The sequence below is a fragment of the Phlebotomus papatasi genome, chromosome 1 (genome assembly GCF_024763615.1).
Source record: "Phlebotomus papatasi isolate M1 chromosome 1, Ppap_2.1, whole genome shotgun sequence".
NCBI classification, from domain to species: Eukaryota; Metazoa; Arthropoda; class Insecta; order Diptera; family Psychodidae; genus Phlebotomus; species Phlebotomus papatasi.
In genome coordinates this window covers 32,890,768-32,903,634 of record NC_077222.1, presented here as the reverse complement: position 1 = coordinate 32,903,634, position 12,867 = coordinate 32,890,768, and the positions used below count along the sequence as shown (strand labels likewise).

General features: G+C 32.3%; 1 protein-coding gene across 2 annotated transcripts in view; it reads left to right on the top strand.

Annotated features, from left to right (window-relative positions):
• Positions 1-12,867, top strand: part of LOC129798863 (zinc finger protein 395) — a 157,068-nt gene that overhangs the window by 134,130 nt on the left and 10,071 nt on the right. Inside the window, exons 6-7 of one of the 2 annotated variants that reach the window (XM_055842309.1) lie at positions 7,529-7,735; positions 10,038-10,167. In XM_055842309.1, coding sequence (XP_055698284.1) covers positions 7,529-7,735; positions 10,038-10,167 — 337 coding nt within the window. Of the gene's footprint in view, positions 1-7,528; positions 7,736-10,037; positions 10,189-12,867 lie in introns of both variants that reach the window. The other variant, XM_055842308.1, reaches the window with a different exon arrangement.

Below are 12,867 nucleotides of genomic sequence, written 5' to 3'. Positions count from 1 at the left end.
TTGTCTCAGGGTGTTGGTTACCTTGGTTACCAACGCTAAGACGGCGGTGGCTGCTAACTCTTTATTTAATCGCCTATAACCTTTTCTGTGCTTACAAAAGATTTATTCTTAATAGTACGTATTATCATTAATAAAGTTAATAAAGTAATATTTTTTTCTGATCGACATTTTGCTCATCTGTCTTGCAAGACGTCGTCCGACAATATCGACTAATTGCCTTAAGCACCGCAAAACAGTATTTGTTCTGAATTTTGTATTTAATAAAAAAAACATTATAGTAATTATAAATAAATAAATAAATGCTTGTTTCTTGCAATAAGCGACAATTTATGCGATATTCTCCCAAAAGTATCGATCGATAAACTGAATTTAAATTAAACCGTTACCACGGGTAAATATCACTAATGGGCATTATTCAACCAAATATCACTGTAAAGTTTGCCTAAATCCTACCATTTGCCCACCCCTTGGCATTTTGCATCAAAATTATTACTAACGTGACGAAAATTTACATACAAAATATATTTGATGGTATTTTCTTTGCCGTTTTCTCGATACTTTCTCGCTGCATGAGTGAATAAATTGTGCTCTTTGAGTTTCATCAGGTATTTTTATGTCTTTTCCGAGGCTTTTTTGACATTTTTTTTTATATCATCGTGACTCCAAAATATCATCTTGGGGATTTCCCACATTACAATATTTATCTCACTTTTTTTTGGGCGCCATTGGCCAGATTTAATTTTGAGAACATTTCAGTGGAAGAAAAAAATGCATTAACACTTGTGATTTACAGAGTTAATTTGCTAATTGTTTTTCATTGATTTTCACATGCATAGATTTCTTGGTGTGGTAAATTTTGCACTTTCATCGCATTGAGAAGTCTATTTCTGGATAATTTCTTCTTTTATTATTTTGACGAGGTTTCTCGCAAAGAGCTGTCATGAGCAGACTTTTCCAATCGTATCAATGAACGTCGAGCTTTTCCAGTGAAAATGTTTGTGCAATTGATGGAAAATTCATTGGTGTTTTCTTAAACACTCTCTCCATGAATTAATTGGGTGGTAAATTCTCAGTGTCTTGAATGGAAAATCCATTGTTATGGTATTTATGACGTTTTCACAGTAAATTTGATTCATTCTCTTTAGTACTTAGTAACTTAAGAGTATTGTCGATAACTTTAAAAGGGTTCTTTGTTTTAAAAGCTCCCAATCTTGTTATCGTTGATCTCTCTTTTCATACATCTCCGAAATTATAACTTATGAGGACGATATTCGAGAAAATTAAGATTTGCAGAAGTTTCGTAAAATTTGTCAAATAAATTTCATCTTGATAATATTATCTTGGTTGTTTAAACTTGCAACCATTTAACCAATATGTCACTCTGAAACTACATTAAATAAATACATTTGATTAAAAACTTTTATAATATGGTATTTTCTGATTTTGTCAAATTGAATTAACATGTATTTTATTTAATAATAGTCTGCATAATTTAAACTTTTTGCTATTCCACTATATCTCCTAAATCCTAATCTAACTTTGGATACGTATTATAATTTTTACATAGGTTTTTTGAGTAAATATTTTTAAGAATTCTTCTAGCAAATTGTGACATAATTTTAAAAAAAAGTAAGATGTTCTATTTCGCATTAATTCATCCTCGTTCTTCGTGTAAAACATAAGGTCTCTTTTAATAAATATACAAGATAAATATTCAAAAACCAAAAAAAAAATTGTTATCGCTTTTCAAAATAAACTTAAAACATGGTTTTGGAGAGGAACCAGCAAGATGAGAGGAAAACTTAAAAAACGCTCCGATATAATGTTCTTGTATGGAAGAGTAACCGAAAAGTAAAAGTTGATATCTCATACTGCTTGATCAGCCCTATAGGTTGAAAAATATAGATACGATAAACGGGATAAACGTAAATCAATTACTGGGCTTTACCGATCCATTACCGATTTTAAGCGATACATCCGGATTGGAAATTTAGAGACCTTTCGAAAAAATACAAATTTAACCAAATCGGTTAAAAACGGTCTTCCAGAATCATTTTGGCTTTTGAAAATTTATTATCGAAAAGTTTTCCGATCATAATGTCTTGGCTAGGGGGAAGTGGGACACCTTTGAATTGTAGAACTCTTGAAATATGACTTGTTCTCCTATTTCTAAACAGAATATAGCGTTATTGCGGTGTAATTCAGCTTCACAATCGGTTTGTGGATCTAAATTACATAATAGAAAGGTCTAGTTCTATTTAAAATTCGAAAAAAAATCAATTTAAAGGTACCCCTGGTACTCTAATTCAAAAGTGCTCCAATTCCCCCTAATGAAATCATAAAATGCCATACCAGGGGTGGAATGATAACTTTTCGACACTATCGAATCGATGGTATCGATAAATTTATATCTGTTAGACTAAGTGACTGTCGACTTTTTACCCATTTTTGGGACAGTCATTGTGACATTCTTAAAAGAATGTAACTGTTGAAAAGTGCCTACATTAGTTACAGGAAGTGTAACTATCGTTTAAATTTGTCAGAATCGATAGTCGATAGTATCGAAAATAAGTTGTCATGTCATCCCAGATATCACCCCCAATAAATTTGTATCTTTTGATATTTCGTCACCGCAAATTTAAATGGTCTATCCACCCTGTGGCCAAATACTGGCATTGAGTAACACCAAGACATATTTGAAAGTTAAAAAGATTTAGGATTCGTTCTCAAAATGAACTAAAATATTAACTAGGGAAAACTGGGGCAGTAGTAAACACGGGGAAGTTGTAAACACTGCGATTATTTGAATTAAATTTTGAATTTCAAAGGACGATACCTACATGAATGACCTATTTGTTCCCTGATTAATCGATATAAGTCCAAGTTGTGTAAACACAAATATCAGTGTTTAGAACTACCCCGTGTTTACTACTGCCCCAGTTTCCCCTAATCCAGGTAATTTTCAAAACTGTTTTTCTCTCTGTATGACAATGTCATATGATTTAAAAATTTTTATGTGGAAAATTTGGAAAAAATTATTCAAAAATTAGAGTCATATCAGTTACTACGAGCTTCATAGAACTTCTTACCATTTGATACTTGCTGAACTTTAATGTTGCTCCCGAATTTATCATGAAAAATTGTCATATGAAGAATTCCCTAACCGGTTACCTGAAGGATTGGTCAGGAATTACTTGGGTATTGCCCCCAGAATTGTCAAGCCTTATAGAAGATATCTGTTAAAAGAAAAGAAGATTCAAATGTTAAATGCACAAATGTTAACAGCATAAAAATCATTTTTTGTGGGATTAATATAATTCCACCTCATCACAAGATAAATTATCTTAATTCAGAAATTTTTGTACTGTAAAAAAAAACTTCTTAACGTATTCTTTTATCGCTATATGCTCGTTTAAAATATTGCAAGTGGAGGAAATCGAGCGATCGTTTAAAGTGTGTCCATATTGGTGAGACACCTGAGGAAGAGTAAACAACTTAAAAAAAAAAAGAAGTGAAATATCGTGAAAATAAAGAAGTTTTGATGGGTCTCGCGATTGTAACTGTAAAATGAGAGAACCTGTTACTTTTGTCGGATCATCGTTTCACAAATAACAAATCGAAATTGAATAATCAAGTCAATATCGCGATGGTACACAATGTACAAGAGTTTGACCGGGAGAATTGATGCCGATGATCGTTAAAATTTGCATTAAAAAGGATCCTGTTGCGGGGCTTGTCCCATGCTTAAGCACACCTTGTATCATGTCTTTGTCTCCATTCCGGATAAATCTCTATGGTCTTCCTGCTTCTTTTGGTCACTTGCTGGGGCAATTGATGGAAGTTGGTCTGCATGGTGATTTTGCAGTCACAGCTGAAAATGTGTGATTTATCGCGGAGATAGCAACAAAATATATATTAATTCTCGATTATGCCTGACTTCAATGGGATTTGCATAGTTGATTGTTGGCAAGTGAATATATATGTGGCTGTTTGGTGGAAAGACATGGAATATTTATTGTGCCTTGACATAGTTCTATCCTCTTTCACGGTATTCAATCGATATTGACCCTCAAATGGGCTTTTTCAGTTCTTTGGTTCTCTTGTTATTTTTGATTTAACTGACGAGAAAATCCCCGGCAAAGCCATCAGCCACAACTTTTCAGGTCAACCTATTTTACTCTCAAAGATCTCTTTCACCTTCCTCAATTAGAGATCTATTTTGAGGTGATTTTCGAAACAATGTTAATTCAAATGATCATAAATCTTGAACTTTTTGCATTACTCCACTTAATCCACTTGGTCTCTCGAGAAAATTCATCATCCATTATATTTTCCCATCTGGACCGGATGACGAAAGGGGTCAAAGGCAAAGAACTTTTCATCCACCAGCAAATACACAGAATATTCCACATAAATTTCTCTATAAAACTCTTCCTCAGTTATGTGGGAATCACAGCATCTGAGGAAGAATATATAGGTCAAACCACTGTGATATTTATTTTTAGTGGAATTTTTGGAGCAAGGGCTTCCTTTCCCAACTGAATTATGTTGTCGCTGAGGAACTTCTTTCAATATCACAGCTTTGAATATTTTTCTTTTTCCTGACGGATTTTCAGGAAAATCTTTTAAATTATTTTGAATCATATATTTGAATCACAGAATATCTTTTCCCAAGGGTTAAAAGGAAAAGCTTTTTATTGTAAGAATTTTGTCAGGTCTTCCATTTGATCAAGAAGGTTTATTCTTATTAAAATATATCAAAGGAAAATTTTACCAAGTTCCAAATGTGAAATTGTCAAAATGGACTTATTAATTAGATTAATATACAACAGCAAGTCATTATTTATTTGAGAAAATTGAAAATCTTGGTATAAAATTCAAAATGATTTTTTGTCAGTGAATTAGTTAATGTTCTGAATTCATGCAAATAACAGCTGAAAATTTTATTGCTTTTTCTATTATTTTGCTATACGACTAAAGCGATGGCGAAGGATTTTTTACTGTTGGAAAGGATTTAACTCTTTAAAGACGAGAAGGTCAAAAATTTAGGGTCAGAAAAAATTTTTTTTCTAACTTTTTAGAGCAAAATACAACTTTAGAAGGCCGTAGGAAAAATTTCATTTTTGGGTCACCGGTGACCCAATTGTCCTTAAAGGGTTAAAGCTCTTTAAACCAACAATATTTACAGATTTTTTATGATATCTAATTAAAAAATTAAAAAAAAATAACCAATAAAAAATTAATTAGCTTCTAGAACTACTACCTAATTACTGAATATTGGACGTATAAAAATGTTCTTTAAATTCCTGTAACTCTTTTATACATAGCAGCTTTATAACAATTTCAATTATGTGTTGAATTATTATAAAATTCGAAAAGTTGAAAAAATGATTAAGGGATAGGGGAAAGCGCGCTATCTTCGGACGACTCAAACTTCGGACAATTCAATTTTTTCTCTATGTTCCTTATGGATTTCACCTAAAGCTTTTTTCTGAAAATTTGAGGTATTGGATTAGCTATTAAAGTATAATATTATGATTAGCCAAATTAATTTACAACACATTAAAAAAAAATGATTTGCGCGATGCATAAATCGTCCGAAGGTAGCGCGCTTTCCCCTAATTGTTTATAAAATTGAATTTAAAAGAAATCAAATTGAAATATTAAGAAATTGTACAGAATCTTGACTAAGAATGAATTAAAATCAATAAATAATAACTACAGGAAATTAAAAAAAAGAAGAATAGGAGGGATGATTAAGTTCGAGGCTCATTTTAAGAACCACTTCATTTTCGAAATTCATTTTAAAAGTCAGATATACGCTCCGTTCCGAAGAAGGTCAAATGTTTCGAAAAACCTATTTTATAAAAAAAAAGTGACCGACTTTTTTCGGAACAGATGGAATAATATCTTTACCGCATAAAATTCAAATTAGCTCATCTATTTATGAGTTTACAGAGAAATTAAAATAGAAAAAGAGTGATTATCAGTTTTAATTAAAAAATATGATTTTTTAATTTATATTTAGCTTGTTTTTTTTTTAACTTCGAATTTGCATCTTTTCCAGTAAATAAGACCTAATTTATTACACTTTTTTTGCTGAACAAATTTAATTTATTTTCGGATTTAAATGATATAAATTATTGCCTGAAAAGTTGTAGAGATAGAGGGGTACCAAATTCAGTTTTTATTATAAAAATGATTTTTTGGGGTCACTGATCCCACTGATCCTCAAAGGATTAAGCTTTTAAGATAAAACGCTAGAAGATTCACGAAGTTTATTTTATCTTTATAGGATATTTTAAATTTCGAGAGTAATAACTAATTTAAATCATTGAGCCTTAAGTTTTTTGTTAAAATCGTGCAGCATATTTGATAGGGTAAGTGTGCCCAAATTCGGCATAGTTGCATGCAAGCGCCAAAGTCTCAAGTTTGAAATGTAATATTTTTAATAAAAATTGATTTTTTTATTCCTTCTTCTTAAGGAGTGTTGCTTGGAACCTTGTAAACCGTTTATCGTCTTTTTTTACTCTAAAATCATTCTTAATATTTTTTAAAATGAATAAAAATGTAGACATAGCTTTGGTGCCCTATTTCGGCCACCTTCATTTTCATAGATCTTTGCCCTTCCGGAATTTTTCCAATGCCCTTTTCACGTCATCTCGTTTGTCGAAGCTACATTTTTTGTCATTCTTTTGCATTGTATAATCTCTAGGGTATGTAAAAACTAAAAATTCATGGAAATTCGAGGAACAAAGAAGTGGCCGGAATTGCAAGCTGGCCAGAATTTGGCACACTTACCCTAATTATTTTCGAATTTGAATTACAATCCTTCTCCTTGGAAGGTAAATCGTGTTTTTTCGAGTGGATGAACTTCTTTTAAATAACAACAAAAACCTGAAAGGATGTATTGAAAATAAAGCTATATATGTAATAATAAAGTTTGTTGGAAAATAATGTTTCCCTTGAGGGCAGTTGGATTGATTTCTCGTGTTGAGAGTTGTTTCTTATAGCTTAAAATTAAAAGTATATAAGTATATGTAAGTCCGAAGGTGGAGGCGAGGCAGAAAAAGCTGGGCGAGAGAGGAAAGTTTAGAAGTTGAAAGAGAACTTGATAACGGTATATGGAAATTACTTTTATTTTTCTTATATTCTTCTATGCTCAATGTTCCGTTGTGCATGTCATGTCATCTTAAGTCGTGTGTACATTTCCCTCTTCTCTGCAAATACCCGTCCCATTTGGAAGTGGCAGAGAATAGAGGATTGGAGGAGTAACTAATATATTGCAAACTGTGAATGTTGTATGTGTACAAGAGCAATAGAGAAGTGAAATAGAGAAGATCGCGATCGTGGAGTAAACAAGCCACCAAGTGCGACTGCATAAAGTCTCTTAAAGAACAAGAAATGGTCGTTGAAACTATGAGATTGGTATCCTCCTTTTGCAAATGGCACCTATTAGGGAGTTTTGAGATTGTGACTTGAGAATGCTGATGCCGGTGCTAATTTCTCCTGTTTTGTTCTTTTGCAGGCCAAAGAAGCCACGTCAATCGCTGGACGACGATGGCACCTTCAGCGACAGTGATCACGAGGAGGAATTCTATTATACAGAGCTGGAGGACGAGGAAGATACCGCTGCTCCAAGTCCACCTTCACCGCCCACACTCAGTCATCGTGACATGGCGAGGCCGCCACATGAAGATCCAGAATATCAGCGCCAAATCGTGGGCAGTTTCAGGTGAGTCACTCCTTTCACCCCCTCAAGACCCCGATATTCAACCAAAACTCAGTTCAAACGGGAAGTTCTTCGATTTTTTGCATAAAATAAAAATCTTTAAAATTCTGATCTTCTTAAAGGAACAATACAGTTCATGGTCAAAAAATTGCACCAATAAAATTATAAAATAATTTTAAGAAGAAATATTCAACATTTTGAAAATTTTATTTCAATACAGAAAGTATTGAAAATAATTTTATTATAGGGTAAATTAAGCTAATTCAAAACCTGCTCCAAATGGAAATTTTTCGCTACTCCAAATGGAAACCTCATTGTTTTCACAATAAATACAGTACTAAATTATTACATTTATATATTTTCTATACCACAGTTTCATTATTTAGTTGATTTTGCTCCAAATAAAGCGAAAATCCATTCATTCACAAATTTTAATTTGTTAATTTCTCAGAAAAATTAAAAGTATACCTTTTCACCATCGAATTTTACATCGATCGACCATGTTTTCCAATGAAAAACACAATGAGGTGACTGTTGTTTATTCGTTTTGTTTAACATTTATGTCATATTTCTGGCTAATTTTAGTTAAATTAAGTGCTAATCTTTATTGTTAACGGTACGTGAAGTTTTCAAATGAAATAATTACCTATTTCGTGAACAAAAAGGGTTTTTCTGAAGTGTCTGCAAATGCTTCAATAGGACACCCCGGAAATATTATTTTTTTGGAGAGATTTTTTTAATTGTTTTTACATGGAAAAGGTGAAAAGACCAGGAATAAGAACAAATCCTGCACTCAGGAGCAACTCTACAAGGTTTTGGAAGCCTTTCGTCGTGGTTTCACTTACACTTTTTGTTTCCAATTAGAAAATTTTCCTTGTCTCCATTTGGATTAATATGTTTCCAATAGAAGCATTTTACACTCGCGTATTTTTCTTGTATTTAAGAAGTTCTCAAATTATATCTAAAGAAATTTCACTAAACAGTAATATTCTAGAAGAGTCATGGAGCAAATTTATGTAATTCTTTTCAGAAAAAATATGAACTTAATTTGTTGAATCTTCTGTCAAAGTTAAAGTGTCTGGAAATGGTTTTGAATTAGGACATTTACCCTACTAAATTTTCCTTTAGTGAAAGAAATAAGCAAAGTTTAGCATATACAAGAACGTTTTTTTTTTTGCAATATACAGTAGACTCTCTCTCAATCGGGCATATGGGGCAAAATCTCATGTAAATTATCGATTGATTTGGATGTCAAAGTCATTGTAAATTCCACAAAAATCGCTCAATTACAAAGAATCATGATAAAATAGGAGGAACTACAGCGCATTTGAGCAAATTTGCTTCATAATTAAACGTGAAAATTGTCAACAAATTTTTTCGCCCGATTGAAAAAGAGCCAATTGAGCGAGAGTCTACTGTAAGTTATATTTTATAATAAAGTAGAAGAAATAAAAAGAAAAACAAATGATAATGAAATAGAGAATTGATCTAGCTTGAATATCGTCCGTTCTCAGAGTTTTGTTCTCTTTTTAACATTATTATTAAAAGAGTAGGAATATATTTTTCAAAATATTTTCGAAATATATTTAAACTAAAGCTACTTACCTAAAAAAAAATTTAAAATTAAACTTATTATGAATATTATGAAAATTGAAAAGAAAATTTGTTCAAAAAGATTTGCAATGAAGAAATCTAACCTCATTCTTTAAGTTTTAATAAATATTCAAGGAAAACGTAAACTTACTAGGGAAAGGCCTTCAGGGTTCGAACATTTCATATTTTTCCCCTGTACCTTAAATGAATCTGATCTTTTTTTTTTAAGAAATGTATACTTTATGACTTAAGATTACCTTTCAAAATATATTATCATTAGGTAAGATTCAGAATATAGGAAAAATATGAAGTGTTCGAAGCCAGATTGTGTGCGAAGTCTGAAAGCCCTCCCCTAGTAAATTTACGTCTTGGCTAAATAATACGATTTTTATGAATTATTTCATAAATCGCATGAAATATGCGTAAATTTGAGATAATTGATAAGTGTTAATAGTAAATATATAATTCTGTCTTCACTTATTTTTCAAAGAAAACATAAAAAATTCAATTTTGGATTAGGTAGTAATATGAAGACCAATGACTGTAATATGTATTCTGTCCTTTTGATGTAATTTGTCGTCAGGAAACGTGACTGTGCTATCTTTAGAGACAATTTCTCAAAATTTTACATAAATTGTCAATTTAGAAGACTCTCAGACTCTTCAAACCTTTAACTTCGTAATCTTAAACTCTTTCTTCTTTGACTCGACAGACAAGGATTCCTGTCGCTGCAACAGACTCCAGTAAAGCCACCGCTTCCCATCGGCCATGCCGGACCCATCAGTATTCCCAACGCAATTCTGCCCCAGCACAACTACTCATGGTCTCACCAGCAGAGTCCGGTGAGTCGATCACTCCCCAAGGTGGTGAACCCTTTCTTTTATTTTTACCGCTTTCATCTCATGAGACACCCGTCGACAAGTTACTCCAAAAAAAAACCCCGCAATTAATCCGCCATCCCCCTTTTTTATGCCTAAATACCTGTTGATTCCTCCGAAGGTGTCTGGAGGATGAGTCTCCGACTCCCATTTGAGGAAAATGTAATTAATCTCTGCCGAATGTTCAATTTTCATCCCACCATCAACGGTTAAAACGTTTGTGATTTGTCCTACAGAAGCCCACAATTTATGGGAATTCAATATTCTCTCGTGGGAAACCATGAATTGGGCCGCCGAATTAACAAAGATGATCGAATGGAATTTATTTGAAATTCAATGCTTCACTTTTCGTGGCTCTTCATTTGGCAAAAAAAAAATACTTGGCCAAGGTTTGAAAGAATTAAAAAAAATAGTCGTTATCATTTTCATCAATGAATCTGAGAGGCATCTCATCATATTATTCCATGTAAAGCTTTCGTAAGGTTGCAGAAAAAATGCGTGGAGGGACAGGCTATTGAAAATTTTCAAGTTCAGGAGTGTGAGGTTTATATTTTTAATCGGCTGGTAGCGTGGAAAAAATCAATAAATAATTATAGTAAGAACAAAAGGTTTACTTCATTATTATATACAATTCTTGATTTGTGCAAATTAAAAGATTTTATAAAATAATACTAATAATTTTGCCGTTCGGAAAAGTGTGTTTGGTAATTTTAGTTTTATCAACCAATCTTCTTTAAAATTAGAAAAATATATAGGGGAGACTGGGGCAAAAAGTCACAAATCGAAAAATTCAAAATTCAATATCTTCCAATGTTAAAAAGATAGCGGCTAAATTTTTTTCTATAGATAGCCTCCATAGACCTTCTTCAATGTCGTAAGTTTCATAAAATTTGAACAAGGAATTTAGAAAATAAAAAATATCGAAATTTTTAGCCCTATTTTTGAAATATTTTGCTTGCAGAAGATAACAATTATTACCTACTTATTTTCCAAAATTGATGCACTGGTGAATATTTTCTAAATAATTTGGATTCTTTGAATACGAATCCGCTATGGATTTTAGAATTTCACAAAGGTTCTTTTCTCCAGAAATCCTTTTATTAAAAATGGCCACTTGGGGTAAAAAGTAACAAAAGGTATAGAGCAAAAAGTAACAAAAAGCGAAGCAATTTCTGATGTCTCACGGCGAAAAGAAACGTCATTTCCATGTCTCGCCGCTTGTTGTTTGCATTGGTCAAACGATTTGCAGTCTTTTGTGTGTTTTTTTTCTAAAATAACTTGGAAAACGCTTTTCTCGTTTTCTCACTTTTCTCGCAGAGAAAACGGTGTTTTACAAAGGTGTAGATGAAGAAATTTTCTATGAAAATATGTCCTCTAGGTATTTTTTCAAATTTACGGAAGACCGTGATGAAGCGAATTAAAATATGACAATACCAAATGTCTGTTACTATTTGCCCCAGCACTTTTGAGAATAGTCACAAAATTACCTTTTAGAAATCGGTTCGATAAACGTATTTCCTTACAAAATGGATGAAAATGACTTGCACAAAGTTGTAGAGCAGTAAATTTCCTATAAAACTACGCTAAATAGAAATTTCTGAGGCGCTCGAGCAGCTTGTAAAAAATAAAATATCCGTTTTGTGACTTTTTGCCCCAGTCTCTCCCCTATATTTAAAGTAAATGTTTGTATTTTATTTTAAAGTGTTTTTAATTTGTTTAATTTAAAATGAAGCACCAAAATTTGTTTTCTAAACACGTAAAACATATTTTACTTACAAAATTAGCTCGGTCATCAGATGGACATTAATTTCAATTTAAATGAATTGATATAAAAGGCCTAGTGAAATGCTATAATTTTCCAAAACATTACGATACGACATCACATTTTGATCCAAAAATCAATTTTCGAAAACTATATACAAAAAATCTCGAAAAATGTATTATAAGCATATCTAAGAAATTTTAGTTTGTCGTAACTGAGATTGAAAAGTTAACAGTGCATCGTTTTATTTCCTCAATATACTCTTAACAGAGATATAATGATCATAATTTGACTGAACTATTTCTTCGGTGTTTATTAATCGAATTTAAACTTTTTTTTAAATTATGAACTTATGGTAAATTCGAAATAGCTCTAGGAGCGATAAGCTAGTCCTATAAGATTTTGGTACAAATTGTTTACCAATGAAATTCAGAAAGTGAGCTAGTTAGGCTCAAGATTCATTTCTCCTACTTGTCGGGCAATTTGTGAAACCTGTCTAAAAACTGTTCCTCTTTTAATACAAATCAGTCAATGGGCCGTTTTCACTGAACTTATGAGGCGCTGCTTACAAAGTGCGTGTCCCATGGATCTGAATACTCAGCGAGAAGTAAATGCTAACCGATGTTGTTTCAGCTGAAAACATTTATATATTTTCAGCCGAATTCTACTAACATTAAAACGACACTCGTAAGGCACTGCTAGGCAGCCCTCTATGTCTCTCAATACTCAGTCAATTCAGGAAGATTTTCAAAGCTGAATCTGAGTTATGTCCTAACAGATTAAGATTAAGACTTGTCTATGGGTCGGTTATATTCCTTACGGAACCGCTGCACCCAGGCCACTTATTTGGGACCATTATGCACTCCCCATTTTCCTGTTTTATCTTCATCCCCAAGGCGGGT